This window comes from Petromyzon marinus, chromosome 38 (genome assembly GCF_048934315.1).
Source record: "Petromyzon marinus isolate PM22_M1 ecotype Great Lakes invasive population chromosome 38, UKy_Petmar_22M1.pri1.0, whole genome shotgun sequence".
Lineage (NCBI taxonomy): Eukaryota > Metazoa > Chordata > Hyperoartia > Petromyzontiformes > Petromyzontidae > Petromyzon > Petromyzon marinus.
Window position 1 is genome coordinate 10044453 of NC_133704.1, and position 15115 is coordinate 10059567.

General features: G+C 54.2%; 1 protein-coding gene across 2 annotated transcripts in view; it reads left to right on the forward strand.

Annotated features, from left to right (window-relative positions):
* CLUH (CLUH binding protein of NUMT mRNA) overlaps positions 1–15115 on the forward strand; it is a 74616-nt gene that overhangs the window by 34884 nt on the left and 24617 nt on the right. For both annotated transcript variants that reach the window (XM_032967643.2, XM_076072651.1), the window contains exons 2-9: positions 672–841; positions 3509–3680; positions 8790–8933; positions 10372–10514; positions 11895–12049; positions 12507–12632; positions 13490–13637; positions 14932–15024. In XM_032967643.2, the coding sequence (XP_032823534.2) occupies positions 672–841; positions 3509–3680; positions 8790–8933; positions 10372–10514; positions 11895–12049; positions 12507–12632; positions 13490–13637; positions 14932–15024 (1151 nt within the window). The remainder of the gene's footprint in view (positions 1–671; positions 842–3508; positions 3681–8789; positions 8934–10371; positions 10515–11894; positions 12050–12506; positions 12633–13489; positions 13638–14931; positions 15025–15115) is intronic.

The following is a 15115-nucleotide window of genomic DNA, read 5'->3' on the forward strand; positions in this document are numbered from 1 at the left end:
ACGCGTTTTATAATCGACTCGCCCCGTGCCCATTTCGCTCTACTCTGTGGCCGATTTCCCTCCGACATTCTGAGCGGCTTGTTGCAAACCACCTTCCAATTATTTTAATAACTCTTGTTCATTTACGTTTGAGCCAGACCTGAAAAACTGTCGCCAAAGCGACCTCGGCTTGGCACGGTTCTCCGTTCTCTTTTTTTTTTTCCCTCCTCATCTTCTCCGCCTTTTACCCGCCCCGCTCGCAGGATAGGGCTCGGATTCACCGAGACGTCGGCGCAGAATTTATCTCGCTAGCCTGGGAAGCGTTCCACGAAGGGGGCTACACTTTTGTGTGGCGACTTGCAACAACCGAGTGTCCGAGAGAGAGGGAGGGGAGTGGGGGGAAAAAAGCGAGGGCTTTCGCAACTTGGGATCGGCTCGGAAAGTCCCACCTTCAAAGGGGCTGGGATAAGGCATCGCTTTGCGGCAGCTCGTGCGTCGCGTGCCGAGTGTTAGGCGGGCGGGCGATAAGAAGATCGGCAGGGAACGGCGCAGAAGGGAACATCTCGAGTCGCAGTCGCGCGAAACCGTTTGGATGTTGAACACCAAACTCGAGAGAAGAGTCTTAAGATTGTTCTTTTGAAACGGTACGAAGCGAGGCCGAGCCATGCTGTCGTTGCTCCACTCTTGTGCAGCTCACGGGGAGGACGAGGCGCTCGCGAATGGGGGGGCGCCGGCTCCCGGCGGCGTGGGGGGTGGTGCCCTGGACGCGGGCGCCAGCGCGGCCCAGCCTGACGACCCGGCTCCGGAGTGCGTCTTCACCCTCAAGATCCACGTGCCCGGATCGGAGCCCTTCGAGCTGCAGGTAAGATGTCCTCCACGGCGACGAGCACCGGCGGCGGCGTCGTCATCTTCGCACTCGGCAGCTGAATAAAAATGCAGTCGTCGTCGGTCGCCGCCGTTCTTGCCACCACCATCGGCGTCGTTTTTTGTTGTTGTTGTTGCACGTTTTTCTGGCGTCTTTGTGAACGCACCTCACGCTTGTCAACGGATGCACCACAATTTTTGCCGGGTTTTCCCACTGCGCCGCTGTGTTCCCCATAGGTGACGAAATTTTTAGTAAAAATAATTGCTAAGATAATAGGACTGAAACTAATGTTTGCATCCTTCAGAAAAATGTACCCTACACTCGCAGGCGAATCTTTTATTCATATAATTTGCTTTATATATATCTCTCCTACTTGTTAACGGAAACCCAGCAATAGTTCCGTTATGAAAAGTGTTTTTATTTCAAAGGTTGTCCTGGATAATCCGGCACAACATTTAACGGGTTAATTTTCTCACTCTTGCGTGCGTGTGTGGGTGGTTTCCTGTGTACTCGGGTATTTTAGGAGGCCCTCACCTGCCAATGTGACACCTGGCTAAATTACATTTGCACGCCTCTTACATGCAACGCCGTGCTGTAAATACATTAACACAATATCCATGTGCAGGTACTTTTGGGGCATCCACTGCTGGATATAGGGCCTCCCAATTATATCTGGGTCCTGGGGGTTGTCTTGCCTCACTTCACCACTCTGTTCAGTGTGGGCTGGTGAAGGCTTGGAGGGGTTACACGGGAGTATAGAAGTACAGTACAACAATGGATGTCGCTTCCCTCTGTTTCCTCCTGCGACGTAGGCCCCTGCAGTCCTACGACTACCTGTTTGGCATTGGTGGTCACCCGTCAAAGCACTTAACCAGACTCGACCCTGCTTGGCTTCTGAGATCTGACAAGATCGGGTATATCCCGGGTGAATTGGTCATAGGCAAGTGTGTCTGTGAGATATGAAATGCTTTCTTTATGCGCGTTAACCTGTGTGTACGTTCAACGATTGCTCAGAGTTTCACTACCCCTTTGTGTGGATGCCTTGTAGCCTATTGGAGTCTCCTCTTCAATTGTCCTTGTTTGGAATGCTCGCAATCAAAAACGATCTGTTCTCAACTAGAATTTTAGATGACCCAAAGCAGGCTTACCAAAAATGTAACGATCGTCCAATTTACCGACAGTCGACATTTTGCAACAGCTGTTATGAAAAGCGGTAACGAAAAAACAAAGGGGACGAACATTTCACGAGTTGGCATATATTTCGAATTTAAATTAATGTTTGACGGTGAATACATGCGAGTTGTGGTCATCGTCGGATGTCCCCTGCGTCCTAATGAAGAGGTTCCGTTTGAATGCTCCAGCAAAGCGCAATGGGAATGAGTGAGAGCATCTTCATTTGGCGACCTGGAGGATGAATCCGACGAGCGGATGAAGCTCTGTTTCACAGAAATCCGGTATGGGGCGGGGTCGGCAAGCAATTGCCGGGTGCTCCATTGAAGCCGCTTTGGGCGTCGTTCACAAGCTTAGGCCGTTGCGTGTCGGTTTCGTGGTCACCACGTTTCGTAGGCAATTTAATAAAGTACGCGCACTGATTGCTATAATTCTGAAATAAAAACGCTTTCTCGCTATGGGCAGGGTATCACTGAAAATAAGCCTTAATTGCTTTCTAATACCAAATTTACATTTGCTTACGGGGTTATACCGTGTTGGCGTGGACACCCAGGGGTGAAGGATCAAATGGCAGTCGTTACATCCAGATCGTGAGATGCGACGAGCAGATGTATGAAGTTGCATATCAATATCGCAAAACCTCGTGGAATTTGGAGGAAGGAAGGAAGGACATTTTGATGATTTGGTGTGGAGGCAGTAGTGATATTGGCTTTGACTTGTTAACGTGACCTCTTTTTTTTTCTATTAAATTCATCAAAGTGTTCCAACATCAACCAGGGACGTTCCAGAACATCACTGCACATACGCCTTGCCCCAGTTTGATTGTCAGCCACCAAATATCTCGGCCAACAATGCGGAAAGTCCCGAATTAACACCTCATTAGAGACCCAAACATCGCACCCTCTCTCCTGACTTTAACATTCCTCGAAGACACCGGTGGTGTTAACCATCAACTGCATCACATCATAAACAGGCCCGTGCGCACATCTCCTAAATGAATGTAAAATTAAAGACGATCCACGGTGGCATTGCGTCCATGCAACCAACACGATGGACCATGTGGTAAACCACCGTGGTCTGCGCTCCTTCAGTGCAGGAAGAGCAGCAAAACTACACGCCTTCTCTCTCCCGAGGGGAAGCCCCTCTCGTCGTGGCTAACGGGCCCTTGACATTTGGCGGCTCGTGAACATATTGCCGGCGTCATGCGCACGAATAGTATAAGAAACTACGCAGTGACCGCCGACCTCCGACCTTTGAAAGAAATACGTCGCCGCGCATTGCTGCCCAAGTCCCTTTTCAAAGTCTTCCCCCCCCCCCATTTGAGCAAAGACTCCGTTGTCGAGCCGCTTCCCTTCTGCCGCCAGTGTTAGCAGCAGCAGCATCATCATCATCATCATTCTCACTACGCCGTACGGACAACGTCCGCGCACCGTCCGTCGCCGACCCGCGCTAATGGGACGCGCCCGCCGACGTGCGCACGTGGGTCCACGCCAGGTGTCGTCGCAGGAGCTGGTGCAGGACATCCAGCAGGTTCTGATGGACCGCGAGGAGAGTTGCCACCGCACGTGCTTCTCGCTGCAGCTGGATGGCGCCGCGCTCGACGCCTACTCGGAGCTGCGCGCCGTCGAGGGGCTGGGCGAGGGCTGCCTGCTGCGCGTCGTCGAGGGTGAGCTCCCTCCCCCCTCTGCCCCCCCCACCCCACCCCACCACCACCCCGCAGCGTGGGGGTCAGCTGTTCTGGTTTTCTCGCTCTAGTCATGTATCCCCTTTGTTTGATGTAAAGGTGAGAATTGTTTTTGCTCTGGGGTGGTTTTGTGTTTTGATTTTGCTGATGCAGGGTCAGGTGAGCTTAGGGGATGCCATCCGCGCGTGCGTGTCTTTGCGCGTCATCTCGGTCGGTGAGGGGGAGCGGTGGTGCAGCGGTTAGCGCCACGAACTCGGCGACGCGAGTTTCGGCTTCTGTTCACGGGCCAACACCGGTGACGATCATCTGAACCGGTCCTGGGCCTCTCCTAGGTCGACGCGGCCTCAAATGAGTACCTGGTGCAGGTGTAAACATCGCCACTAGGGAGACGAAAGCGGCCCGGCGTGGTGTTGGTCCCCCACCCCTTCACGTGCCATGCCGGCCTTCATAGGTGCTTGCTAACAGCACTTGTCCCAACGGTCTGTTAAAAGGCTATACAGGAGATCTTTGTCTTTGTCTCGGTCAGTAAAGCCATGACACCTGAGCCTGTCCCGTGACCTCCTCCCAGCGGGCGTTTGCCACTTCACGCGTGGCCTTAAAAGTGCACACTGCCTGGCACAAGCGCTGTGGTGACGTCACCGCCACTTAGTGGCGAATGGCGATTGTTGTTGTGTGCCACGCGTGGTGCTGGCTGCCCACTTCCTCGTGTGCCGTGTTGGCCTTTATGGGTGCTCCCGAACGGTACTTGCCCCAAAGGTCCGTTAGGGGTATACGGGGGATATTTTGCACGTATGGTGCGAAAGAAGTTCGGCATACATACATTATCTTCTATTTTGTGTCACTTCTTGAGTCACGTCCACCGTGCTTGCATAGATGGCTATAGACTTTGAATATAGACACACACACACACACAGGCTCGTGCACACTGATATGACCCATAGACTTGCATCGAGAAGCCGAGGCATGAATAGAGACCCATACACTTGCCATATTGCCCCCACGGACCATTCTGCCTTCAAATGTAATGGGAATTTTTTATTCAGGAGGCTCCTACAATTTGACGTGGGCTTCCATATTCCATTTTTGCCAAGTACCTGGAGAAAATCCAAGTGTACAAACGGAATAATTACAAAATTCTTACATATTGCTTGGGAACCCGTTTGCTGTACCACCAATCTCTAGACCACTTCGCAGTCCGGCTCATGTCGTTAGCCCCTGGCAGACTAACCCATTGCCATCACCCTTGACCCATTTGCGTGAAGTATTCTGGAGGCAGTCTATTTATTATTATTTTTTTGTTCTGCATTAAATGTTGGCACCTACGTAATCCACAGGCGGGCAAATCTACTGCCCCCTCCCCCAACCGGCGCTTGCCATAACCACGCTACAGCTACAGTCTTTCAGGCACTCTTAAAGGGGTCCTCGGGCAGCTATCCAAGCCGTAGTGTGGTAGGACCCCTGCGCCAAAAAAAAAGAAATTCGACGCAGCTCTTTTTTTTTGGTAAGCCTTTTTTTTTCTGTTTCCCCAATTTTATTTCAATCACGTTAGCCGGCACGATGTGACGAGACGAAAGAATGTTCGTACGGGAAACTCTTGCAGCCAAGCATTGCCGTCTCACCCCCTGTGTGGTTTTTATTTTATTTTCGAGAGAGCAGCCCAAGGAAGACTTGTCCACGGGACGTGCTTTCGAGAGCCCTTGGAATGACTTTTTTTGGTGTGCTGCGTGCACAATCGTGCTCTCGTGCGACAGGGGAGAGGGAGCTCGATTTCTTTCGGCGGGTATTTAATGAGCTTCACGATGCCCTCTGGCCTAGAAGAGGGGAGCGTTCGCGGGCCGGCCCATGGAACAATTGCTTCCAGCCTGATGACGAGGTTGTGCCTGTGTCGGGGATATTTTGTTCCGTCTCCGCTCCTTGTTTTGAAGCCCTCTCTCCCAGTTTTGCCGCGGGTCACCTCGTTGGCAACGCCGCCGCCCATTAAAGATCCCAATGCCCACTTCACAATAGTTGGCCATTGTGTGCCTCTCCCCTCCCGCTGTGGGCCAGATGGATCAGCGGCGGTAAAGCACCATTATTCCAACTACAAAAGTGGGGCCACCTTGCTTGTAAAACCGCTGTCAAAGGATCATTTGAAACGCACGCCCACACGCGCGCGCGCGCGCACACACACTCGTCCCCCGTGTCGCCGCAGAGGTGCACTTGACACACTACTGTACACGCGCGCCCAAAGGCTCATTCATATTTCTTTATCTCGTACTCGATTTTAAGCGGCTTAATCTGAAGATCCTCCGTAATTGCTTCTTAAAGTGCCGTCCGTCGCCCACGCTGACGCCACACCCACTGGCGGCGGGCCACCACTTGGCTCGCTCGTAGAAATGTTTTTGGACGGAGCTCTTTGCGAGAATTTTTGTTTGCGCGAGCGCTTGCACGCGCCCACGCAGCCCTTTGTGCCACTGGCAATCAAAGGGGCCAGGGGAACTCAACAGAGATGACTTGTGAAAGCCGGTGACGCGGATGCTGACGGCGTGACTGGCGGTGCGGTGAGGGTTGGGGGGGGGGGGGGCACGCTGGCAGTCCCCCTCGACGCGGCCGTCGAGCTCGTCATCTCTGAGCGTTCCTCCCCCGTCATGCGGCCGCAGACGCTGGCGGCAGGCAGGCCCGGGCAGGCCCCCGGCGCGAGGGCTTGTGTGTGGGAACGCCAGGGCGCCCCCTCGCCCCCTCGCCCCCCCCCCCCCCCGCGTCGAGGTCGGTCGGCGGCGTGAGACGCGGCGGTTTCAGGGGTGACCGTTTTTGGGGCCGCACTTTCGGAGCGTCTTGAATCGGTACGCGAGTGGCATAATCAGGATTTTTGGCCGGGCGCGAACCAATGGAAGTCCAGTATTGAATCACAGGACCAATCTTCTGGCAAGGAGAAAAAAAAAAACCCCCATTAACATCTTCACTCCAGTGCGGTGTAGTGAAGCGGAAGTTTAAAAAAAAATTATCTTTACAAATTATTTCAAGTTGCTGCTAGGTGTCTTAAGGAATGTTTTTGCTTTCTAATGAAGCCGAGCTATTTAACGTAATTTGTTGTAAATTCAGAAGCTTTTGGGCCACGGGGAATTGGCGGTGTTAAAACCCCATGCTTCAAGGTCTTCAGCTAAAGGAGCACGGGAACCATGCGGTGGTATGGTGCACCCCAGTACACCAGCGGTAGATTTTCCACGGCAGCACGGGCACAGCTGTCTGGCTCCCAACACACCGGCCCTTCTGAGGTCTCGTAAAGTAGCGGGCGCTAGGCACAAACTTTGGGCCCCAAGTATATCAAGGGGGTGGCCCTAGAGTCGTTAAAAAAATGGGGGATTCACAAATGAAACTCGGATCCTTTTAACGGTAAAAAAGATATGTAAAGTAAAACCTTGGATTGCGAGTAACTTGGTCTGCGAGTGTTTTGCAAGACGAGCAAAAATTTTAAATAAATATAAATATTATAAAAGAGCAAGGTCTTACAATACGAGCAGTACGTATACGCTTTGTCTGCCGAGCGTCACGTGATCACAACTGATATACGAGTGCTTTGGATTACAAACACGTCTCAGGAACGAATTATGCTCGCAATCCAAGGTTTTACTGTATATCTTAGTTCTTGTAACACTATTCAAATGATTTTAGAGCCGGGTCTAATGAACTTTGGGAGGCTGTGGTCGTAAAGGATTTTGAGGATGTGCCAAACCGAGAGGTAATCCCTTGGCGGTGGGGTGGTAGCCCCCCATGCGAGCTCGCGAAATTCGAGTCGTGAAGAATCGCATTTTGCGGGCAATTTTAGACAAGCCCGGACCATTTAATGCTTGAGACTGAAATCGATCGAGGGTTTTTTTTTTTGCGCAACTGTAATTTACAGTGAGGAAGTATGTAATTAAAATGAGCCTTAACAAAAATAAATGAATGAGCTGTATTCAATGAGGATGACTCAATTGACTCGCACAGAGCAAATTTACGATGTATTTAATGCTGTAGCGAGGGGGCAAAATTCGGGGGGGCAAAATTCGGGGGGGAGGGTGGGCAGAGGGGTTGGGGGAGTATACGGATTTGTAAAGGGGGGCAGCGGCCTTGCGAAGTCGCCAGCGCGTTTGTGCGCGAGGATCGGATTCCCCGAGGGCTGCCCTTGGTCCCTCGACGGGTTCGCCAACCGCAGCGTTGGCCGCGGTGGCTCGCCGTTGGGTGGGTAAGTCGCGTGACGATCTAGGGCCCAGGCTGTGGGATCCGTCGCCTCGGCACTACGCGTGAAGGTGGGCCCACGCTCGTCTCAACGCGGTGACGCGTTCTGAGGTCAAGACGTGAAGCCATGATTGCGAATGTGTGTGTGAACGCAGGTGTGATGCGAACTGGGACAAAATGGAGCAGTCGTTTGTCCCCATCCACACTGTGACAATGCTCCGAGCTCACTGCGGCTGATGTTCATTAGCTTACCCCACAGACGCAAAGTGCGCGGTATTCTGCGAGGCTACATGAAGAGAGACCCCGCTTTTCCCCTCTGCATTCCTGCCTATGATAAAAATGTCTTCGGCACTCCTCCCCATAGCCATCTTCTCATTTTTCTGCCGGGTTGTCTGTTGGTATCCCCCAAATCGGTGGCACCGGTGCAGAATTAAAACAACGTCATTCTCCACTGCTCCCTCTGATGTGCATGACCAGCTCTTTCCCAGCATCTAGAGATTGCAGTGGCATTTAAAAAGTTATTTTTTTAATATAAATTATTCACGTAATTTTGCATCGTCTGACACTGGCCTTTTTAAAAGGATAAAAGCATATTAAGCGACGTTTCGGACATTCGCCCTTCTCCGTAGCACGCAAAGGACAATTTGCGCGCACCCACTGCCCTAACGCATCACCAAATGAATAATTCAGACCATTGTTTTGCTGGCGGTTGCCATGCCGAATCGTATGCATGTACCGTACCTTTTAACTTCGTTCGCACCGTACCGTAGCCAACCGGCGCCCGGAGCCGCTGGCTAACGTGCTCGGCGATGGTCGTTGTCCCGTTCGCCCCCCCCCCCCCCCCCCCCCCCAACCACCTCCCTCCCCCGTCCCGCTGCCCCGTGCTCCGCGCAGAGCCGTACACGATCCGGGAGGTGCGCATCCACCTGCGTCACGTGCGCGACCTCCTCAAGAGCACCGACCTCTCGGACGCCTACAACGGGCAGGACGGCGTCTCGCTCTCCTTCCTCAACGCCGTCACCGACGGGGACGTGGCCGGTAAGGGGGGGCCCGCTGGGCGGGGTGGGGGGGTCGCTACCTCCGGTTGGCCGAGGGCTTTGCCGCCGGTGCTGCACGCGGGGAGATGAAAACCCCTGGGGGGTGTCAAAACGCACCATTATATCCAACTGGAAAGGCCGATTGAATTTGTCAAAAATTGCCGCTCTAGAGCATCCGAGTGCAAAAACCAAGGGCAAACATGGAATCCCTTGACCACCTCTCCTGCAGTGGGCATTGATTCTTAAGAGCATTCATGAGGGCATTTATGCACTCCCACTTCCCCCCCCCCCCTCCTTTTTCCCCTTCTCCTACAGGGGTTTCAGAGTTTAGGAAGATACCAGAGTCTTGTAGAGTTTATTGAAACCTGCAGTTTAGACAGGTCTCCATTTACACTGGTGTGGTTTGTGCTGGTGTCACAACCCCCTTGCATATCCTCTGTGTTGTGTACCTGAATCGTCTTGTTAATAACAAAATACTTTTGGGGAAAAAAAAAAAACCTGGGCGAATCGAGCGATGTGGACTACGGACACTTTAAACGGTAACGAACCTTGGTCTGTGTGTTGTTGTTGTACTGAATCGGGTTGACGTGGATGGTTTGCACTTAATGTAGCCATAGCGAGCACTGCGCAGGTATTTAAAAAAAAAGGACTCCAGAAATTGGTTTAAATACGATTTGTCATATATACGAGGCCCCCGTGATGCTTATTTTGGAATAAATTGTAATAATTGAACATAACAAAGCAACTTAAGAATACACAAAATATCCTGTTTCACCAAGTAGTAATGACTTTAATCAATTTTATTCGGACTCCCTAGTCTGGACAATTTTGTAAAATTTTCAAGACACTTGAGCACAGCGTTTACACTTTTTTGTAAATTTACAAATGTTAAAATCTTGCCTTGCCATTCTATAGCTTGAAGTGTTTCCGCTGCACTCCAAACTATGGTGGCAACTTATTAAGGACGAACACACAATGTTTTACTTGAAGTGTTTCCGCTGCACTCCAAACTATGGTGGCAACTTATTGAGGACGAACACACAATGTTTTACTTGAGCATGAACACAACAAAATAAAACGACGCCACGGTGCGTGATGTGCTCCCTCGGCAACGGGTTGCTGACGGCGTTGCGGTTACCGCGCACCGCACCACGATCCCCGCAGCTCCCTGTCGTTACCGACGTAGAATGGAGACCAGTCGGGACCTCGGCGTGCGCTAGGCCCCCCCCTCCCCTAGCAGTTTGACTCTGCTGAAGGAGAGGGTACGACGTGCCGCTGGAGCGGCGGGGGGGGGGGGTGGGGGGTTGAGACTCGAGGCGGCCCCACCTTGCGTCGGTAATAATTTACAGCGGGTCACGTGCAACGGGAGTGCTCAGCCGGCCGCCCGCGTAGTTTATGGCGGGGTGGGGGACTTAAACGGTTTGTGGTTTTCGTTCCAGCGGAAGGCGTGCGTCGCAAGCGCCGCCCAGGCTTGGAGCAGGCGGGCTCCGAGTCCGTGGACTGCACCCCTCCCGAGTACATCCTTCCGGGCTCGCGGGAACGCCTGCTGTGCCCCCTGCAGCCGCTGCCCCGAGACTACAAGGTGCCGCCACCCGTGAAAGCCGTCGGACGCTGTTCCCCTTCGCGACCCGCTGGCTGCGCTTGGCAACTCTCTCGCTGCGCGTCGCCGCACGATAAAACCCGCTGTGCTTGACCGGTGCGCTCACTGTGGGCGGCCGGGGGAGCTGGGCGGTTCAGTGCGCCGGCCACCGAACCGGTTTGTTCCACCGTCGAAGGTTCGGCGAGCAGAGCCGCTCGGTGGGGTTTGGATGGCAATTGAAAATGCAGGCGCCTACAATTTTCTTTCAGGGTGGACTGCTCTATTCAAAAGTGAGGTCGTGAGTTCAAATTTTCATTGTGGGGGGGGGAGGGGGGTGGAGAGTTAACTTATCCCATCATCCTTCTTCCTTGGTTTATAAATTAAGTACCGTCTTGTGGGACGTCAACTGTGGTCATCCTACCGTAAGAATATGGCCCCTTGCCGTAGGCGTATGGAATTTCCGTCACTTGCTCGGTTCCACGAGTAGAGATGGGGGTGCCATGCCATTTGCACATTTTGGGCAGGGAGTCGCTTTGGCTCCAACCAGACTGTGCACCGCCTGTGCTTTAGCTTGATGCTGACCACAGCCCCACTGCTGCTGCACAGGTCCAATGTTATCAAAATTAAGGTGGGTGCGAGTTGACTTGCTTTCACGAGTAATCTCATTCCTGGCTGAGCCCTACCCTATATTCGCACACTTGCTGGGCTTTGTCCATTGTTGTTGTTGTTGCGTTTTACAAGCCCTGCTCGCTGGCAGCAGGGGTGGTCGCCTGGCGCGTCGTATCGCCGTAACTTGGTGACGAAGCTCGTGGCGACTCGTCGCTTGGCAAATTCGAGCACTCTTTGCGGCTAATGAGGAAAATTTGCCAAAGTTGCCTTTCTATGATCCTTTCACTGTTTAAAATAAAAAAAGGCTACACCTTCAGCTCCTGAACTGCTGGCTATGGCAGGCTGTGCGTGGAATATCTGCAAGAATGGTTATGCAGTCATCTTGACACGCAAAGCTTGCTGGATCTTCCTGTCATGCGTTTGCATTGTGAAATAAGGTGTGTGTGTGTTCTCAATCCACCACATCACGAACTCCGGTGAACCGAGATCCATTTCCGCTTGCGGCTAACATCCGTGGCAAATATCTGAACGGCTCTTCGGGCCTTCCCCTAGGTCGACTCGGCCTCAAACGAATATCTGGTGCTGTGTGTGAACATCTGTCCTCGCCCTCGCTCACACCACCCCTTCGTGCTCTGTGCCGGCCTTCATAGGTGCTGCTGCTGCTGCTGCTGCTCGCTAACTGCACTTGCCCCCTGCAGTCTGTTGAGCCTACCTTTCTCTCTCTCTCTCTTTGTCTTTTGTGTTGTCACTGCGGCCCGGCTTGGCGGCGCGCAGCCCCTGCAGTGCCTGAAGGTGCTGACGACGAGCGGCTGGAACCCCCCGCCGGGGAACCGCCGCATGCACGGAGACCTCATGTACCTGTACGTGGTGACGGCTGAGGACCGCCACGTGAGCATCACCGCCTCCACTCGCGGATTCTACCTCAACCAGTACGTGGGGGGGGGTGGGTGGGGGGTGGGGGGTGGTGGGTGGGGGGGGGAGTGGGGGTTGGTGGGTGGGTAGGGACAGCTGAGTAGAAAGGGGAAGGGAGATGAAGGTGTGTCGTGGTGCAGTGGTCGGGAAGGAGGGGATGGTGGGATGCGCGGTGGGGGGCTGGCGGTTTCGTCCGCATTGCTCGGCTTGACACGTTTGTGTCGCGTGGCCCTTTCGGATGCCCCTCCTCGGCCGTCTGGAATGCTCTTCCTTCCGATGTTAGGAAGCCGTTGGAGCTGTGCACTGTTAAATGTAATTTCTTCAGGATTGCATTTTTTGCGTTTCGTTGTCCTTCCCCCCCCCCCCGCACCTCCGATTAGCACGGTTGGCTACGTGGGGTGCGAAAGAAGTTCAACATACGCTATATCGCTCCACCACCACCGCTACTCACCGCGACCCCCATGACCCCCCCAGGTCCACGGCGGAGGTGTTCAACCCGAAGGCAGCGTCCCCCAGCCACCTGTCCCACTCGCTGGTGGAGCTGCTGGCGCTCATCAGCCCCACGTTCAAGAAGAACTTCGCCATCCTGCAGAAGAAACGGTGAGGGGCCTCGTGCGGTGTGTGTGAGAGCGTGGTCGTGCGTGCGTAGGGGCCCCCTCCACCCACCTTGCGTTGGCTCGGCCTGAAATGAGCAGCTGGAGAGATGTGTTCAACGTCAGCACTGGGGAGACGACCCGTCGTGGTGTTGGCCACCCATCCCCTCGTGTGCCTTGTTGGCCCTCATAGGTGCTCGCTCACAGCACTTATCCCTACAGTCTGTTAAAGGCTATAAGGGGTAGGGGGGGGGTCTGGCATAGCGGTAAGCGCTACGAACCCAGCCACCAGAGTTCGATTCCTGCTAACGACCAACACCAGTGACGATTTTCTGAACCGGTTCTAGGCCTCAAATGAGTATATGGGTGTCTATGTGGACATGTTTGTATGTAGGCAATTGTTTCTTATACACTGCATCAAATCGTGCGTGTGTGAATTTCTTTATAAGCAAGATGCAAATTACGCATTCTGTCTATTGGAGCAAATCAATCTGTCAAATATGCTCCCCCCTCCCCCACCGCAATAACTATTTTATCGTCACCATTACCTCCTTGTTCGCGTCGTTTCTTGTTTTTGCCTTATTTTCTCATCGTCTTTAAACATTACTTCCATGAAACACTTGCCGCATCGATTGCAAACTAACCTTTCTCACGCGGACTTTTTCGATGCACGCATCGCGAGAGCAAGAGTCGACTTTACGCTCGCTCGATCGACAAATTTTTTTTTTTAAAAATGTAATTAAAATAAACGCGTTGCCCAGCTCCGACCTTGACACGACAGCCGACGTCGCTGAGCGCTTGAACCCCCTTCTGCCGTGGCAACCTTTGACCCCTCCCCCCGCACCCCCCCCCCCCCCCCCACAGGGTGCAGAGGCACCCGCTGGAGCGCATGGCCACGCCGTTCCAGGTGTACAGCTGGACGGCCCCGCAGCTGGAGCACACGGTGGACTGCGTGCGAGCGGAGGAGGCCTACACCTCCCGCCTGGGCTACGAGGAGCACATCCCGGGTCAGGTGTGTGTCCTCCTCCTCCCCCCCCCCCACCCCCACCACTCCTCACCACCGTGGCAGCGCCTACGCTTGACGAGGCGCCATCGCTTGCTGCGTTCGCCCCGACTCGCGCTCACAACGCGGAACCGCCACTTGTCATGTGCGGTTATCGGCCTAGCCAGGGCTCTCTCCTCCACCATTGCATGTCCAACCGGTGGAGAAGCGGGAGTTTTAACGGTCGGCGCTACGCCGCGCTGCCAAGCCGGGGGGACCCCAAGTTCGGTTCCCGTTCACGGCCACCAGCACCGGTGGCAATTATCTTGAACCGGTCCTGGGCCTCCTCCTCCCCTAGGTCGACTCGGGCCTCAAATGAGTAACCTGCTGCGGTGTGCGTAATCATCGCCGCTGGGGAGACAAAGGCGGCCGGGCGTGGTGCTGGCCACCCGCACCACCCCTCTCGTGTGCCGTGCCGGCCTTCACGGATGCTCGCTAACAGCACTTGCCCCAAAAGTCTGTTCGGGCTATATGGAGGGTCTTTGTCTTTGCGGGGGTGGTGGGGGCATGTGTGTGGGGTTCTTCGCTGCAAGGTCCCCTCGTCCTCTGCTTGCTGTTGAGCGATAGCTCGCGCTAGGGGGGCGGCGGGGGGGGGGGGGGGCGGCATCCTCCCCATGAGGTTCTTCTTCTGATGAACGTCGACGTTGCCTCGGGAGCTTCTTCGCTTGGGTGACCTCCACATGGGTCCTGTTGCTGCCGAGTCATCCCTCGCCAGGGGTCAGCCGCCTCGTAGCGTGTCCTGCCTCAGAAGATTTTGTTCTTCATTGGGGGGGCGGCACCGAGATCCCCTCGGAAGTATGCACTGTGTGTTGAAACTTCTTTCGCACCGTACGTAGCCAGCCGTGCTATTCGGGAGGTGCGGGAGAAAGGACCACAAGATGGACGCAAAAAGCAGTTCTCAAGAAATGAGTTTTCAGTCCGAGTGCTTGAAGGCGGCACTCCTCCTCAACCACCTCCCAAAGCCCTTGCCGTTGTCGGCACCTCGTGTGTCGCGGTGTTGTGCGACGCTGTGTGGTGCATCGTGGTAGTCGCGTTACGTTGCCCGGTGTATTGTGGCTGCGTCTGCTTGATGTTGTGCGGCGATGTTGATTGGTGAATTGCGTTTTTGCCCGGCGTGTGTCCTTCATGTCGCGCGTGCTGCCGAGCGGTGTTGTGTGCGTACTATCGCGGTGTTGGGCGGTGTGTCGTGACGTTGCGCGGGCTGTGTCACGGTACGCTGTGCTGGGACTGTGTCACGTGGAGCTGAGGCGTCGCTGTTCCGCAGACACGCGACTGGAACGAGGAAATCCAAGCGACGCGAGAGCTTCCTCACAAGAACCTGACCGAACGATTGCTGAGAGACCGCGCCATCTTCAAGGCACGAGCGTCCCCGCACACGCTGACCTGTATACCCTCACCTGTACACACTCGCCTTTACACACCTGTACACACTTGCAAACCTGTATACA